The sequence below is a fragment of the Muscardinus avellanarius genome (assembly GCF_963383645.1).
Source record: "Muscardinus avellanarius genome assembly, chromosome: X".
Lineage (NCBI taxonomy): Eukaryota > Metazoa > Chordata > Mammalia > Rodentia > Gliridae > Muscardinus > Muscardinus avellanarius.
The window spans coordinates 82,094,246-82,113,264 of record NC_137792.1 but is presented as its reverse complement, the minus strand read 5'-3'; the positions used below and the strand labels follow the sequence as shown (position 1 = coordinate 82,113,264).

General features: G+C 40.7%; 1 protein-coding gene across 1 annotated transcript in view; it reads right to left on the bottom strand.

Annotated features, from left to right (window-relative positions):
• THOC2 (THO complex subunit 2) overlaps positions 1-19,019 on the bottom strand; it is a gene marked incomplete at both ends in the record, with an annotated part of 127,295 nt that overhangs the window by 95,646 nt on the left and 12,630 nt on the right. The window contains 1 exon segment of the mRNA XM_080718494.1: positions 8,977-9,035. Coding sequence (XP_080574620.1) covers positions 8,977-9,035 — 59 coding nt within the window.

Genomic DNA, 19,019 nt, shown 5'->3' with positions numbered 1-19,019 from the left:
ACAGCCTCAGCTACTTAGTGAGGCCCTCTGCAACTCAGTGAGACCCGATTTCAAAATAAAGAATAAAAAAATAGGGCAAGGGGTGTAGCTCAGAGGTCGAATGCCCCTGGGTTCCATCCCCAGACCCACATACATACATACATACATACATACATACATACATACATAAATGTAGGAAAACAAGCCAGGAGTGGTGGCGCACGCTTGTAATCCCCGTGCTTGGGAGGCCGAGACAGGAGAATCACGCAGGTTCGAAGCCAACCGCGCTGGTGTAAGAGACCCTGTTTCCAAATAAAAATATAAAAAGTAGGTATAGTAGTGTAGCCCAGAAGTAGAAGGGTTTCCAGGAACCCCAGTACCACCAACACCAAAAAAAAAAAAAAAAAAAATGTAGGAAAACAGCCAGGCATGCTTCTAATACTTGGGAAGCTAACACTGGAGGATTTGGGGTTTTGGCCAGCCTCAGCTACTTAGTGAGGCCCTCCAGTGAGACCCTGTTTCAAAATAAAGAATAAAAAATTGGGCTGGGGGTGTAGCTCAGAGGTAGAATACCCCTGGGTTCAATCCCCAGCACCACACAAAAAAGTAGGAAAACAAGCAGCTCTAAAAACATTTAATAAAAAGGAAAATCTGACAGCCAGGCATGGTGGTGCACACTGGTAATCCCGGTACTTGGGAGGATAAGACAGGAGGATCCATGTTCAAGGACAACCTCAGCAAGTAGTGAGACTCTCATCAACCTAGTGCGACCCTATAAAAAATAAAATCAGGCTAGGGGATGTAGCTTGGAGGAAGAATGACCATTGGTTCAATACTCAGTACCACCAAAAAAAAAAAAAAAAAAAAAGCAAAAACATAAAAGCTAGGCATGGTGGGCATGGTGGTACGTTCCTGTAATACCAGTTCTGGGGAGACAGACAGATGAATCACAGGTTCAAGGATGGCCTCCTTAAGTCGTAAGATTCTTGTCAATCTAGTGGGATTGTGTTTCAAAATTTTTTTAAAAATGGGGTCGGGAGTGTAGATCGGAAGTAAGTAGAATGCCTCTGGTTTCCATCCCCCAGTATCACAAAAAAAAAGAAAATTTTTACTTGTTGATTTGGAAAGAATGATCAATTTCATGCTTTCCATTTCCATTAATAAAATGCCTTCCCAATTACTGAGTTGCCACCAAGGACTCAGCAGCCTCCCTCCCGAGCCCCAGCCCACCTTCTCCCTCAGCTGCCTTCTGCAGGCCATTTCCACAGAGGAAAAGAAATCATTGAATGCTACCCAGAACCTCCACTCTTTCAACCCTTTTGCTGATGCAAGTAAGGGCTGATGATCTGCTTCCTGCTAGCACTGAGGATTATATCCTAACAAGAATTCAACATAGAGCCGGGCATGGTGGCACACACTTGTAATTCTAGCATTCTGGAGGCAGAGATAGGAGGATTACGGTTCGCAGACAGCCTCAGCTACTTAGTGAGGCCCTCCACAACTTAGTAAGACCCTGTTTCAAAATAAAGAATAAAAATAGGGCAGGGGGTGTAGCTTGGAGGGCGAATGCCCCTGAGTTCCATCCCCAGACCCCCCCAAAAAAAAAGAATTCAACACAGAAACAGCAGGAAGACCCTTTCTACTATCCAAAGGATCATAGATGATTATGATAAAAAGAAGCTAGTAGCCAAGCGTGGTGGTGCACGATTGTAATCCCAGCATTCAGGAGGCTGAGACAGGAGGATTGCGGTTTGAGGACAGCCTCAGCTACTACTTAGTGAGGCCCTTTGCAACTCAGTGAGACCCTGTTTTAAAATATAAAAAATAGGACTGGGGATATAGCTCAGAGGTAGAATGCTCCTAGGTTCCATTCCCAGTACCACAAAAGAAAGAAAAATACAATATGGAGAAGTAATTCAGCTACAGGGTGACCAGCACAAGAATATATGCCAGTTCCTAGTACAGACTGGACTGGCTACAGACGATCAGCTGAAAGTTTATGGTTTTAAGTACTTGTGACTCACTCAAGCTTAAGTGAGGACTTCCTTGCAATGAGAATTTCCCTTCTGTCCCCTGTCACAAGTTTAAAAACCTCACAGCTTGTATAATGTAACCATTTGGGGGTCCACTTTTAACTTGAACTAGTGTAACTCCTTTATGCAATAAACTGACAAGATCCATGCTGTCTAGTCTTAAAGTCCCTCATTTAAACAGTCAAGCAGTAGGTACCTGGCAGTATCCAGCTTGAAACAGCAATAACGTGATGTTTCAGTGAAGCCCAGAGCCCCCAAGATGGCTATGTCTGGCCAGAAGCTCCTCTCTCTCTGCAGAGTTCTCATCCCTAAAAGAATGTCACATCTGAAAAACCCTCTGTGAATCCAGAGGACTGGGTAAGGCAGCAACAGCAGCTCCGCTAGAGGGAGCTAGCCTGACCAAGTGGGCAAAACTCAGAGGCAGCCTTCCCTCCAGTGAGGTGATAGCAACATCTGCCTTGCCATCAGTCTTTCTGACCAGACATATCCTAGCTAAGAGATGTCCAAACAACAGAATGTGAGGCCAGCCTAATACCAGTTAAACTTTTAAGTACCAAGCTGATGCTATTGGTCATGTAGCTAGCTATAGCGCTTGCAACTCAGCAGCAGCTGCCCAATGCCATGTGAAGTAACAAAATGGTTTTGGGTTTTCTTTCCTCCCCCATACAATTTTAATATTATGTAATGTATTTAAACCCTTATTTAAATACACTTGCTTTCAGAAAATAAATAAAATGCCTGAACACAAATAATATTTTAAATTATCTAGTCAACTAGTATTTTTTACACTGTTTAAGCCTACACAACGGCTTATTTCATAGGGAAAAGAATACCAGAATAGGTTAGACTTTCTTCTTGTAGTAAGCTCAAATTGTGTCAGTTTTGAGCATCTGCCATAAATAAATAAATTCCTATTTTTTTCCAGTACTGGGTATGGAACCCAGGGGCATTCTACCTCTGAGCTACACCCCCAGCCATATTTTTATTCTTTATTTTGAAATAGGGTCTCACCGAGTTACAAAGGGCCTAAGTAGCTGAGGCTGTCCACGAACCGCAATCCTCCTGTCTTAGCCTCACAAATGCTGGGATTACAAACATGTGCCACTACACCCAGCTCTAAATTCCTATTTAAAAGTGCTTAGCAACTTAGCAAGACCCTATTTCCAAATAAAAATAAAATAGGAATAGGAGTTTAGTAGAGGTAGAATGCCTATACATTCAATCCCTAGCACTACAAAAAAGAATAAAAAGGCCAACGTGGTGGCGCACGCTTGTAATCCCAGCATTTGGGGGGCTGAGACAGGAGGAACATGGTCCACAGACAGCCTCAACTACTTAGTGAGGCCTTTTGCAACTCAGTAAGACCCTGTTTCAAAATAAAGATTTAAAAACTAGGGCTGGGGGGTATAGCTCAGAGGTAGAATGCCCCTGGGTTCCATTCCCAATACCACAAAAAAAAAAAAAAAAAAAAAAAAAAAAACGTGGTTAGGAACTATTGCAGCTTATCCACAGAAACAGTAAGCAGTACTTTAAGAATACCAAGGCTGCCGGGCATGGTGACGCACGCTTGTAATCCCCGCGCTTGGGAGGCAGAGACAGGAGAATCGTGCAGGTTCGAAGCCAGCCAGGCGCGCTGGCTTAGGAGACCCTGTTTCCATATAAAAATGTAAAAATAGGTCTGGAAGTGTAGCCCGGAGATAGAAGGGCTTCCAGGAACCCCAGTACCACAAAAAAAAAAAAAAAAAAAAAAGCAAGAATACCAAGGCTAGCTCTACAAAAGCCTAAAAATCTACACAGGAGTTGAAAACTTTATACTTACTATGAAAAAGAAAACTTACAACCCTTAAAATTATACATCAAAAATTCAACAAAAGAGCTGGGCGTGGTGGCGCACGCTTGTAATCCCCGCACTTGGGAGGCTGAGACAGGAGGATCACACAGGTTCGAAGCCAGCCTCAGCTACTTAGTGAGGCTCTCAACAACTTAGTGAGACCCTGTTTCCAAATAAAATATAAAATAGGTCTGGGAGTGTAGCCCGGAGGTAAAAAGCCTCTGGGTTCCACCCCAGTACCACCAAAAAAAATAAATTCAATAAAAAAATTTTTATCTTAATGCTAAAATTACAGAAACAGCAGTTTTGAAAACAGCCACAGGAGAGACTTCAAGAGAATTTTAGAAGTTCTTTTGGGTTTGAATGATGAAGATACCAGTTCTTGGTTATTTCTAATGTCACTAGTAATACTCATGTTTATCAGCCATCATCACAATCTAGTTTTATTGGGTGGGGAAGAGACAGAGATGACTTATAAAAGGAACAAGTCGTGTGTGCCAGGGAAACTGCCTGCCTAAAATGAAAAGTCAAGGGCAGGACAGAAAAGGAAAGGTCAAAAGGAACACTATCAAAACTCAATTCTCTTAAGACAGAACAAAGGAGATTTCCAAAGAAAAAGCATTCAGTCAGTTTCCTTCATGGACTATCATAGTGGGCCCTCAAGCCGAAATGTAACTAATGGCAGATATCAGCCAAAGCATATATATGTTGAAGAAGAAAGACAGGGCAAGAAGAGAGTACTGGCAATCCAGTCAATGAAACCATTGAAACACATAAAAACCTACGTTTTTAATTTCATATGTGAATCAAAAAAAACATAGCTGGGTATGGAGGTTGTAATCCCAGTACTTGGGAGGTTGAGAAAGGAGGATCACAGGTTCTCAGCCAGCTCCAGCTACTTGGTGAGGCCCTCCACAAATCAGTGAGACCCTGTTTCAAAATAAAGAACATAAAATAGGGCTGGGGGTGTCACTCAGAGATAGAATGCCCCTGGGTTCAATTCCCAGTACCATCAAAAAGAAAGATGGGGATGGGATTGTAGTTTGGAAGTAGAATACCCCTGATTTCAATTCCTTGTACTGTGAAAAAAATGAAAGAAAAAACATGAAAATAAACAATAATCCAATATTTATCTGAAATCCCATTTAAAACTAGAAAAGCAGTAATGTGTTACAATATTAACTGTGCACTGTGTGTGTGTGTGTGTGTGTGTGTGTGTGTGTGTGTGTGTGTTACTAGAAATGGAACCCAGGGGCACTCTACCTCCAGCTAGACAGTTTTTTTTGGTTTTTTTTTTTTTTTTTTTTTGCAGTACTGGGGATGGAACTCAGGGGCATTCTACCTCCAAGCTACAACCCCAGCCCTATTTTTTATTCTTTATTTTGACACAGGGTCTCACTGTGTTGCAAAGGGCCTAAGTAGCTGAGGCTATCTGTGAACCGTGATCCTCCTATCTCAGCCTCCCAAGTACTGGGATTACAAGTATGCGCCACCATGCCCAGCTCCCAGCCATATTTTTATTCTTTATTTTGAAACAGGGTCTCACTAAGTAGCTGAGGCTGACCACGAACCTACAATCCTCCTGTCTCAGCCTCCCAAGCACTGGGATTACAAGCATGCGCCGCCACATCTGGCTTAACTGTGCACTTTTTTAAGGGATTTTCTTATCCATTAACGGTTTCAATCAAACAAGACCAAAGTTAACTGAGAAATTAAAAAGTGATTTTTAGCTGGGCGTGGTGGCGCACACTTATAATCCCAGCATTCGGGAGGCTGAGACCAGACCGGAGGATTAGGGTTCATGGCAAGCCTCAACTACTTAGTGAGGCCCTCTGCAACAAGTAAGACCCTGTTTCAAAAATAAAGAATAAAAAATAGAAGCCAGGGCGTGGTGGCACACGCTTGTAATCCCAGCATTCGGGAGGCTGAGACTGGAGGATCGCAGTTCGCGGACAGCCTCAGCTACTTAGTGAGGCCCTCTGCAACTCAGTGAGACCCAGTTTTAAAATAAAGAATAAAAAATAGGGCAGGGGGTGTAGCTCGGAGGTTGAATGCCCCTGGGTTCCATTCCTAGACCCGCAAAAATAAACAAACAAAAAAAAAATAAAAAAGAGGGCAGAGGGTATAGCTCAAAAGTCAAATGCCCCTGGGTTCCAACCCCAGACCCACAAAAAAAAAGTGATTTTTAAGCACAGGAAAAAAAGTGCCCATATGGCCATTTTATTGGAAACTTTCAAACAAACCCAATTGTACAAAATCATTCAATAAAAGCTTGAGGTTGATATAATGTACTTTTGACTGGGCTGTAAATTGACTGTCAGACATAAAGTCCAAAAATATTTCTTCATATAGCCATATGGGTTTATTTTATGTGTTTTTTTTTTGTTTGTTTGTTTTGTTTTTGTAGTTCTGGGAATTTAACCCAGTGCCTCATGCTTGCAAGGCAAATGCTCTACCACTGAGCTCTAACTCGAGCCCTTGATCATATAGTGTTATAAGTAGAATAAACAAGTTAATAATTTTGAGGGTGACTTGCTAGGAATAAGTCTTAAAATAGATCTTACTCAAGTAAGAGAAAATTAAAATGGCTCTTTTATTTATTAAAATATTTTCTACTCAAGCATGCAAATGTTCTCAAGCCAAGTGGGGTAGTATATGTCTGTAATCCCTGCACTTGGGAGACTAAAGCAGGAAGATCTTAGGTTAGAGGCCAGCCTCAGGATTTAGTGAAGTCTCCCAGCAATTTAGCGAGACTTTGTTTCAATATAAAAAAATAGAACGGGCTGGGGTGTAGCTTGGAGGTAGAATGCCTCTGGAATCAACTTCCAGAACCAAAAAAATAAAATAAAAGTATAGCCAGGCATGGTGGGACACACTTGTAATACCAGTACTTGGGAGGCCAAGACAGGAAGATCATAGGTTCATGGTCATCCTCAGCAACTTAGGCCCTCTGCAGCTCAGAGAGACTCTGTTTCAAAATAAGTAAATTAGTGTTAGGGTGTAGCTCAGAGGTAGAATACCCCTGGGTTCAACCCCAAGGACCAAAAAAAAAATTATATCCTCCACCAACTCAGGCATCCGTCAACAGATGAATAAATAAAGAAAATATGGTATATAAACACAATGGAGTTCTACTCAGCCATAAAAAACAAAATTATGTCATCTGCAGGAAAATGAATAAAATTAGGGATTATGCTGAGATCAACCAGTCTCAGAAAGTTGAGAGTTATACATATTTCCTCATATGTGGAAGCTAAAAAGAAAATAGGAAACATGAAGGACTTTAGGCAAGTGTGGAAAGAGATCAGTAGAATAGCGGAAGGGGATTGGAGAGAGAGAGGCGAAGGGAAAAGGAGAATTGAGAAAGAAAACAGTTCAAATAATACTGTGGCAATATACCAAGGCATTACTACCAATTTCACTAACATATACAGAGAGAGAAGAGGGGGTAACAGGTAGGAAGCAGAAGGAAATACACCAAGAGCTGTGGGCATGTATGTTTGCATCACATGGAAACCTCACTATAATGTAAAATTGCAATGCACTAATAAAAGCATTAAAAATAAAATAAATAGAAGTATATCCTAACTGGGTGTGGTAGCACATGCCTGTAATCCTAGTACGTGAGAGGCTGAGACAGAAGAATCACAGTTTAGAAGACAAGCTCAACAACATAGCAAGACCCTGTTTCTAAACAAAAAATAAAATAGGGCTGGGGGTGTAGCTCAGTGGTTTCACAAAAAAAAAGTAAGCTGGGCATGGTGGCATACACTTGTACTCCCAGTACTTGGGAGGCTGAAATAGGAGGATCACAGTTTCAAGACTAGCCTTAGCAACTTAGCAAGACCTTGTTTCAGAATAAAAAAATAAAATTGGGCTGGGGGTATCCAGCTTGAAGGTAGAAAGCCCCTGAGTTCAATCCCCAGTACCACAAAAAAATAAGTAAATTTTATCATTTGAGTTTTAGAATATTGGTTATGATTTTTCCTGTTAAACATTATGGGTTTACTCTCAACAAAAGCTACATATGAAAATGCTTTAAACTTAATAGGCACAATGCTTTTATTCTTGCCTTTCCTTTGCCAAATCCATGTGTCTATTTTTAAATTAATCAATGTTAAATAGTAAAAATCCTTTAAAACTAAAATACACATCCTGTTTAATCACCAAACATTTTACTTAATAAATCATATTTCTGTGCTACACAGTAAACAACTCCTTCGGTTTTAATATTTTCCATGACAACTGCCTTTAATAAGATCCCCAGATACCACCTGAACATAATCAGCTTTAGTAAAAACATTGAACTCTCTGGAAATTTTCTAGGATGAACAAGATCAAAACAGTTTTTCTTTCTATGATAGCTTTCTCTCACATTTATGATTAGTACAGCTAACTGCTAAAATTTAACTAAATATGCACAGTCCTAATTATAAAAGTGTATGACTAAATACAAGTCAAATAACACCACTATACAAGATCACTAGAACTATCATTTTACTTCAGATTGTAATATGTTCATATAAATGGTTTACATGAGCCGGGTGTGGTTGCGCACACTTGTAATCCCAGCATTTGGAAGGCTGAGACAGGAGGATCATAGTTCGCAGCCAGCCTCAGCTACTTAGTGAGGCCCTTTGCAACTCAGTGAGACCCTGTTTCAAAATAAAGAATTACAGGGCTGGCAGCATAGCTCAAAGGTAGAATGCCCCTAGTTTCCATACACAGTACCACAAAAATAATAATAATAATAATAATAATAATAATAATAATAATAATAGCAAGGTGTGGTGGCGCACGCTTGTAATCCCTGCGCTTGGGAGGCTGAGACAGGAGAACACAGGTTCAAAGCCAGCCTCAGTTACTTTGTGAGGCTCTCAGCAACTTAGCAAGACCCTGTTTCCAAATAAAATATAAAATAGGTCTGGGAGTGTAGCCCCGAGGTAGAAGGCCCCTGGGTTCCATCCCCAGTACCACTAAAAAATAAATTTAATAACAATAAATAAATAAATGGTTTACTTGATATAAGCTCTTATGCTTTTAGTTTTCATACATAAAAATAAGTGGAAAACAGAATAGTTATTAATTTTAGTTAAGCTAAAACTGATTAGTTATGATACTTTAAAATCTTACCTCTATAAGTTGAACTATCATGATTTTTATTTTCACTGAGAATCCGGCATAAATGCAAACTAGAATAAAGCAGAAAAAACCTGTATCAATTTCCAATCCTAACCCTAGAAGAATTCTTAATAGAGCATATTATGAGTTAAAAATACATAGAACTAGACATGGCAGTGCATCCAATAATACCAGCTACTAAGAGGCTGAAGCAAAAGGACCACAAGTTTGAGGCCAGCCTGGGCAACTTAGTGAGACCTTGCTTCAAAACAATAAAAAAGGAGGGGAGATATTGTAGGTCAGGGTTAAAGTAGCCCAGGATTCAATCTCCAGTACTACAAAACAAATAAAGAAGAAGGAAGGGGTAGAGGGAAGGGTAAGAGAGGGAGAGAGAAAAAGAAAGGGGGTACCTGACGTGGTGGTACAGGCTTGTAATCCCAGTACCTGAGAGGTTGAGACAGAAGGATGCCATATTCACCGCTGGCCTCAACTACTTAGTGAAGCCCTCCGCATCTTAGTGAGACCCTGTTTCAAAATAAAGAATAAAAAATAGAACTGGAGGTATAGCTTGAAGATGGAATGCCCTGGAATCAATCTCCAGTTCCACAAAAAAAAAAAAAAAGGAAAGGGGGAAGAGGGATGGACAAGGGAGATGGGAGGAAGAGAGGGAAGGAAGTGAGAGGAGAGGAGTGGGAAGAGACTAGGACAAAAGCAATACATGAAAAATAATAGAAAATAATTCAAAACACGCAAGTCTTTAAACTAATTTGCCAAAATGTGTTAACTTTTAGTAACATTATAGGGGACAGAGGTATAGCTCAGTGATAGAGGCATGTTTTGTTTTGTTTTGTTTTGTTTGCGGGTCTGGGGGTGGAACCCAGAGGCATTTGACCTCCGAGCTACACCCCCTGCCCTATTTTTTATTCTTTATTTTGAAACCGGGTCTCACTGAGTTGCAGAGGGCCTCACTAAGTAGCTGAGGCTGTCTGCGAACCACGATCCTCCAGGTCTCAGCCTCCGGAATGCTGGGATTACAAGCGTGCGCCACCACGCCTGGCTGAGGCATGTGTTTTTTATGCACAAAGTCTGGCTTCAATCCTCAGTGCTGAATATAAATAAATACCACATTACAGTCCAAAAAATGCATAAAGAGCAACACACACACAAAAGTATTTGTCAAAAATCACTGTTCATTGGTTTGTTTTTTGCTTTGTTTTTGCAGAACTGGGGATTGAACCCAGGGGCACTGTACCTCCAAACTACAACCCCAATCTTACTTTTTTCATTATTCTTTATTTTGAAACAGAGTCTAAGTTGCAAAGGGCCTCACCAAGTACTGGGATTACAAGTGTGCACCACCAAGCCTGGCGCATTTGTTATTTTTAATCTTTTGAGTGTGTGTGGTACTAAGTATGGAACCCAGAGACATTCTACCTTTAGCTACACCCCCAGCCCTATTTTATTTTTATTTTGAAACAGTATCTCCCTAGGTTGATAAAACTTTCACTATTTGCTGAGGCTGTCCTCGAACCTACAACCTTCCTCTCTCAGCCTCCCAAGTATGGGTATGACAGACATGCACCACAATGTCCAGCTTACTTTTAATTTTAAAAAGACTCCTAAACCAGGCATGGTGGTGCATGCTAGTAATCCCAGTTCTTGGACAGCTGAGACAGGAGGATCAAGATAGTGGAGCTTCCACACCTACTTAGTGAGGCTCTCATCAACTTAGTGAGACCCTGTTTCCCAATAAAATATAAAATAGGTCTGGGAGTATAGCCTGAAGGGAGGAAGCCCCTGGGTTCCATGCCCAGTACCACCAAAAACAAGACTCCTAGACAAATAAAAATATAAAGGATTTTCTTTAATTCAATAAAGTAGCAGTTCTGAGCATGTGTTTAAAAAAAGTGATCTCTGAGGCTCTCTGGAAATAGGCATGGTCAAAACTATATTCATAATAATATCAAGACATAAGGTTAGGGATTTAGCTCAGTGGCAGAGCGCTTGCCTAGCACGTGCAAAGCTGTGGGTTCAATCCTTGGCCCTGTAAAAAACACTGGAAAAAGTATTAAAAAAAAGAAAAAAAATAATATCAAGACATATATTCCTTTTTGCTGTAAAAGCAAGGAAGACTAAGATTGCCTAAGCATATACCAAGACACCAAACTGTCTTGTTGCCTTCTTCACAACCAAAAATTCAAAACAAAGAAAAAGACTAACCTCACTTAAGATGTCACTAGCCAGTTTACTTAATGTCCTTTGGAATCAAGTGTTCTACTTGGGAGGTTGAGAAAAGAGGATTCCGGGTTCGCAGCCAGACTCAGCTAGTGAGGCCCTTTGCAACTCAGTGAGACACTGTTTCAAAATAAAGAATAAAAAATAGGGCCAGGGGTATAGCTCGGAGGTAGAATGCCCCTGGGTTCCATCTCCAGTACAGAAAAAAAAAAAAAAAAAAAAGGCTGGTAGCTGGGCATGGTGGCACACATAATCCCAGCATTTAGGAGGCTGAGACAAGAAGATAAAAGGTTCCCAGACAGCCTCAGGTACTTAGTGAGGCCCTGAGCAACTCAGTGAATAAAAAATAAAAAATAGGGCTGGGGGTGTAGTTCAGAGGGTAGAATGCCCCTGGGGCCCCATCACCAGCACAGCGCAAAAAAAAAAAAAAAAAAAAAGGCTGGTAATGTAGCTCAATGGTATATCACTTGCCTAGCATGGGAAGGCTCTGGGTTCAATTCCCAGTGTTATACACACACACACACTCACTCATTCTCTCCCTCCCTCTCCCTCTTCAGCATTTTGGCACATGCCTGTAATCCAAGGGAAGGCTAAAACAGGAGAATCACAGGTTCAAGGATAGCCCTGGCAAGTCCTGAGACTCTCATCAACCTATCAAGACTCTGTTTCAAAATAAAAAATAAGCCAGGTGTGGTGGCGCACACTTATAATCCCAGCATTTGGGAGGCTGAGATAGGAGGATCGTAGTTCATGCACAGTCTCAGCTACTTAGTGAAGCTGTTTGCAATTCAGTCAGACCTTGTTTCAAAGTAAAAAATAAAAAATAGGGCTGGGGGTGTAGCTCAGAGGTAGAATGCCCCTGGGTTCCATCCCCAGTACTGAGAAAAAAAAAGATTAAAAATTAATAAATAAAATAAATAAAAAATAAAGCCGGGTATAGTGGCACACACCCAGTGTCCTACTTAGTGAGGCGCTCCATAACATAGTATGACCTTGTTTTGATATAAAAAATAAAATAGGGCTGAGGGTATAGCTCAGAGGTAAAAATACACCTGAGCTCAATCCCCAGCAACACTTAATTAACTAATAAAATAGGACTAGGGATGTAGCTGAGAGGTAGAATGCCCCTGAATTCAATCCCCAGTAGGGCAAAAACAAAAACATAAAAAAGGCTTGCTGGGACTAACATTATCAAAATGACAAACTAAGAAACCCCAAACCTTCCTCCTTCCTACTGAAACATCAATTCAACATCTATTCAACCAATTCCTTTATGAGAATTCAGATACTGATTGAGAGAGTATGGCACTCAAGATAACTGTAAAATCAGCCACAATGAAGCTAGCAGGAAAATTCAGGGGATATTTTCACCAAAGTCCCTCCCCATAGCACAGTGCATGTAATAGTACAATAACTCCCCAGCACCTGAATTTTCCCTGGGGAAGAAAAGAGAAGACTGGACTGTATGTCCAATGTCCTGAGTCTTCCAGGAAAGGGACAGCTCAAGGGATAAACTTATGTCTTGCTGTACTGGAACACAGGATCTGTCATACTCTTAGATGCCTAGGAACTGAGAACCAAAAAAATGTTGGGTGTTATGTTGCCACTCCAGAGGGCCCATTAGACAATACAGCTCATTAGCCTCTCCCTCAGAAAAAAGAGTAAATAAAGCATCTAATAGTCCATCTTTTGGGGGGACAGCTTGAAGAACTGGCTTATTACTAAACTAATGCAGAGTGCTAACAGGATCTAGCATACTCAAGATGCCTGATGACCACTGAAAACACAGAAAAAATGGTAGGCATGTGACTGCTTCAGAAGACCAGTGGTACAGCATATGGTCACCACAGAGGGCAAAATGTTATAAACTCCTAAAAACAAAAAGAAACCAGCAAGCCAGGCATGGTGGTGCATGTCTATAATTCCAGTACTTGGGAAACTGAGACAGGAGAATTGCAGGTTCACAGCCTGTCTTAGCAAGTGGTGAGACTCTCATCAACCTAGTGAAACCCTGATTCAAAAGAAAAAAAAATCAGTTTGGGGGTATAGCTCGAAGGTAGAATGCCTCTGAGTTCAATCCCTAGTACCACAAAAAAAGAAACCAGCAAATCTTTTACTTGTAAATAAATAATATTACTCATGCACGTTTGTAATCCCAGCATTGGGAGGATCTGGGTTCATGAACAGACTCAGCTACTTAGTGAGGCAAAGAACATTTACAAGGAACATGAAGAAACAGGAAAACATGGCTAAAGGACCAAAATAAATCTCAAGTAACCAATCCTAAAGAAACAGCCGGGCGTGGTGGCACATGCTTGGGAGGCTGAAACAGGAGAATCATGATTTGCAGACAGCCTCAACTACTTTAGTGAGGCCCTTTGCAATTCAGTGAGACCCTGTTTCAAAATAAAGAATAAAAAATAGGGCTGGAGGTGTTCCTTGGAGGTAGAATGCCCCTGGGTTCCATCCCCAGTACCAGAAAAAAAAAAAAAAAGAAAGAAAGAAATAGAGACATGGCCAGGTGTGGGGGCGCACGCTTGTAATCCCCAGACTTGGGAGGCTGAGACAGGAGGATCGCAAAGGTTCGAAGCCAGCCGCACTGGCTTAAGAGACCCTTTTTCCAAATAAAAAGTATAAAATAGGTCTGGGGATGTAGCCCTATCCCGGAGGTAGAAGGGCTTCCAGGAACTCCAGTACCACAAAAAAAAAGAAAAGAAAAGAAAAGAAAAGAAAAGAAAAGAAAAGAAAAGAAACAGAGACATATAAATTATCCAACAAAAAATTCAAAATAATCATAAGGATGTTTAACAAACTCAGAAAAATGATACATGAACAAAATGACAATTTCAACAGAGACAGAAAATACCAGAAAAAAAAGAGAAATTTAGAAACTCAAGAATACAATAACTGAACTGGAAAATTGACTAGAAGTTCAAAAGTAGACTTCTTCACATAAAAAAGAATCCATAAAGTCAAAGACAGGCCATTTGAACTTTCCTAGTCAGAGGAACAAAAGGGAATAAGGTAAAGACAGCTTCAGGGACTTCTGGAAAACCATTAAATGAACCAATATATGCATTATGGGAATTTCAGAAGAATGGCAGAGGTGGTCAGCTTAAAAAAATTATGATCTAAAACTTCCCATGTCCAAGAAAAGAGACATCCAAATCCAAAATGCCCAAAAGATGCCAAATATAATAAAGTCAAGATAATTCACACCAACACACATTATAATCAAGCTGTCAAAATTCAGGGACAAAGGAGAGAATACTAATAGCAGCCTGAGAAACAAGGCATCACATAAGAAGGAAAATCCTTAAGACTATCAGTGGATTTCTCAACAGATATCTTTGCAGGTAGAAGTGAGTAGGATAATATATTAAAAGTGCTGAGAGAAAAAAAATTGCCAACCATTAATACCATATTTGGCAAATAAAAAAAACTATCAATCAAAGTTGAAAGATATGGACATACCCAAATTTAAAAAAAAAAAAGGCAGGCATGGTAATGCACATTTGTAATCCCAGCATTGGGAGGCTGAGACAGGAGGATCTGGGTTTGCGGACAGACTCGGCTACTTAGTGAGACCCTTTGCAACTCAATGAGACCCGGTTTCAAATTAAAGAATAAAAAATAGGGCTGGGGGTGTGGCTCGGAGGTAGAATGCCCTGGGATTCCATCCCCAGTACTGAAAAAATAAAGAAATCTAAGGGAGTTTATCAACAGAAAAGGAATCCTTCAAGCTGATATGAAAAGGGACTAAACAGCAACATGAAAGCATTTGAAAATACAAAGCTCAGAGAAGCAAGGTAGTGTAGCCTTTAAACCCAGTATTTGAGAGGCTAAGACAGGAAGATCACAGGTCCAAAGTCAGCCTCAGCAATTTACTGAGATCCTATTTTTCCAAATAAATAAAATAGGGCTGGAGGTATAGCCTGGAGGTAAAAGGCCTAGATTCCAATTGCAGGACCACAAAAAAAAAAAAAAGAAAGAAAACACAAAGCTCACTGGTAAAGGTAAATATACAGACAAATACAGAATAACACTGTTAGAGTAATTAAGTCACTTTTAAATTTAGTATAAAATTAAAAGACAGCCAGATATGGTGGAACACACTTCTAACCCCAGATTACTTGGGAGGCTGAGACAGGAGAATGGCAGCTTTGAGGCTAGCCTCAGCTACTTAGTGAGGCCCTCTGCAATTTAATGAGACCTTTTTTCAAAATAAAGAATAAAAAATAGAGCCTGGCGTGGTGGTACACGCTTGTAATCCCAGCATTCGGGAGGCTCAGACTGGAGGATCGTGGTTCACAAACAGCCTCAGCTACTTAGTGAGGCCCTCTGCAACTTAGTGAAACCCTGTTTCAAAAAAATAAAGAATAAAAAATAGGGCAGGGGGTGTAGCTCAGAGGTCAAATGCCCCTGGGTTCCATCCCCAAACCCACACACACAAAAAAAAGAATAAAAAATAGGAATAGGGGTGTAACTCAGAGGTAGAACGCCCCTGGGTTAAATCCTTAGTTCCACAAAATACACACACACACACACACACACACACACACACACACACACATGATGTTTTATGGATGGTCCACAAAGAAATTACCTAAAGATACACAAAAGGAAATGATGAAAATGCAACCAAAACATATCAGTTACAAGAAAAAGTAACAAGATATGAAGGAAGACTGCCAAAAGAGAAAAAGAGGGACAAAATTGCTACAAGACATAAAACAGAATAGCAATAGTAAGTCCTTCCCTAACAATAATTATTTTAAATGTAAATGTATTTAAATCCATTCCAAAAACACAGAGTAACTAAATTGAAGGATTGAATCCAGGAGTATTCTACCTCCAAGTTACACCCCAGCTAGTGTTTTTATGCTTTATTTTGAAACAGGGTCTCACCAAATTGCTGAGTCTGGCCTCAAACCTGCAACCTTCTCGTCCCAGCCATCCAAGTACTGGGATTATAAGGGTGTGTGTGCCACCATACCCAGCTATTAAGTTGATTTTTAAAACAAGATCCAACTACATTATCTTCAAAAACTTACTTCAGATTTAATGACAAAGACAGGCTGAAAGTCAAAGGATGGATAAATATATTCAAGGCAATGGTAACCAAAATAGATCATGAGCAGCTGGGCTTGTGGTGGCACAGGCCTGAAATCCCAGACTTGGGAGGCTGACAGGAGGATTACAGGATTACAGGTTCAAGGACGGCCTCAGTAAATAAATAGACTCTCAGCAACCTGGCAAGATCCTGTTGCAAAAAAAAAAAAAAAAAAAAAAAAAAAAAGGCCAGGGGTGGCACAGGCTTGTAATCCCAGTACTTGAGACAGGAGAACCACAGGTTCAAAGCTAGCCTCAGTAATTTAGTGAGGCCCAGCCAGCCTCAGCAACTTAGTGCAGCCCTGTTTCAAAATAAAGAATAAAAATAGGGCTGGGAATGTAGCTTGGAGGTAGAATGTCCCAGGGTTCAATCCCTGATACCACTAAAAAAAAAAAAAAAAAGGACAAGTGTGGTGGTGGACGCTTATAATCCCAGCATTTGGAAAGCTGAGACAGGAGGATCACAGTTCACAGACAGCCTCAGCTACTTTGTGAGGTCCTTTACAACTCAGTGAGACCCTGTTTCAAAATAAAGAATACAAAATAGGGCTGGAAGTATAGCTTGGAGGTAGAATGCCCCAGGGTTCAATCCCCAGCACCACAAAGAGAGAGACAATATGCATGAGGGAGCATGAGTAGCTACACATAAGTTAGAGAAAAGACTTTCAGTCAAAACCTGTTACAAGAGCTGGGCATGGACACAAGCATGTAATCCCAGTATTTGAGAGACTGAGACAGGAGGATTGTAGATTCGAAGCCAGCCTCAGCAGCTTAGTGAGGCTCTCAGCAACTCAGTGTGTCGCTGTTTCCAAAGAAAATATAAAATAGGTATGGGAATGTAGCCTGGAGGTAGAAGGCCACTGGGTTCCATTTCCAGTACCACCAAAAAGGAAATAAAATACCTGTCACAAGAGACAAAGAAATTATATAATAAAAAAGTCAAGTTGCCAGGAAAGCATAACAATTATAAATGTATACGAACAACTACATCAGAGTATATAAATACATGAGGCGAACATGAACCAACCAATTGAAGAGGGTAACAGCAAAGCATAATAGAAAATTTCAGTAGCCATTTTCAATGATAAATAGAACATCCAGACAAAAGATTAATAAGAAAAGAGGATTTGAACACTACAAAACAAGAACTAATACACATATACAGAACACTCCACCAAACAGAAGGAAAATATACATTCTTCAGCATACACAAAAATTTCTCCAAGATAGATTACATGTTAGGTCACACACAAAAAATCTTTCAGCCTGGCGTGGTAGTGTACCTTGCAATCCCAGTATTTGGGAGGCTGAGACAGGAGGATCATGAGTGCAGCTCAGAGGTAGAATGCCTCTAGGTTTAATAATCCCCAGCCTCAGCTACTTAGCAAGGCCCTCCACAACTTAGTGAGACCCTGTTTCAAAATACAGACAAATAGAGCTGGGGGTGTAGCTCGGAAGTAGAATGCCCCTGAGTTCAATTCTTAATACTGCAAATAGTAAAGAAATGCCTACATTAAAGTTTTCAGAACAGGTACAGCAGTACATCTCTGTAATCCCAGTACTTGGGAGGCTGGGACAAGAAGATGGCAGGTTAGATGCCAGCCTCAACAACTTAGCAAGACTCTGTCCCAAAATAAAAAAGGCTGGAAGTGTATCTTGGAGGTAGAATGCTCCCTAGATAGAATCCCCAGGCCCCTCACCACCAAAAAAGAGCAAAAGTTTTTTGTTATTGTTGTTTGGGTTTGTTTTGTTTTGTTTGTGTGTGTGTGTGTGTGTGTGTGTGTGTGTGTTTTGTTTTCGGTGGTGGAACCCAGGGGGTTTTCTACCTCTGAGCTATACTCCTAGACCTATTTTTATACTTTATTTGGAAAGAGGGTCTCAGGAAGTTGCTGAGAGCCTCACTAAGTAGCTGAGGCTGGCTTCGAACTTGTGCGATCCTCCTGTCTCGGCCTCCCAAAGTCTGGGATTACAAGAGTGCACCACTACGCCCAGCTTACCCCTAGCCTTATTTTTTATTCTTTATTTTGAAAGAGTCTCATTGAGTTGCAAAGCGCCTCACTAAGTAGCTGAAGCTATCCATGAACCATGATCCTCCTATCTCAACCTCCCAAATGCTGGGATTACAAGTATGTACCAGCACTCCTGGCAAAAACAAAAGATTTAAACAGATATTTTTCCCAAGCTGACAAACACATGTTCAACAAGCATAGTGTGTTCAACACTAACTAATCAATGGAAATGCAAATTAAAACCACAAAGAGCCAGGCGTGGTGACACAGGCTAGTAATCCCAGTACTTGGGAGGCTAACACAGGAGGATCACAGGTTCAAGGTCAGTTTCCACAAGTTGTTATACTCTCCTGCAACCTACTGAGTCCCTGTTTCCAAATAAAAATTACACTAGGGCTGGGGGTGTAGCTAAGAAGTAGAATGTCTCTAGGCTTAATCCCCAGTGCCACACACACACACAAAAAACACACACAATGAAGCATCATCTCTCACCTGTCACAATGACCATTATTCATTTAGACAGAACAAGGCCCTGAGGGTTTAATCTTCCAGTAGTAAAGAGAGACAGAAAATAAGTGCTTGAGAGCAGGGCGGAGTAAAGTCATGCTTATAATCCCAGCATTTGGGAGGCTGAGACAGGAAGGAGGATTGCAGGTTCAATGCCAGCCTCAGCTACTTAGTGAAGCTCTTTGCAACTCA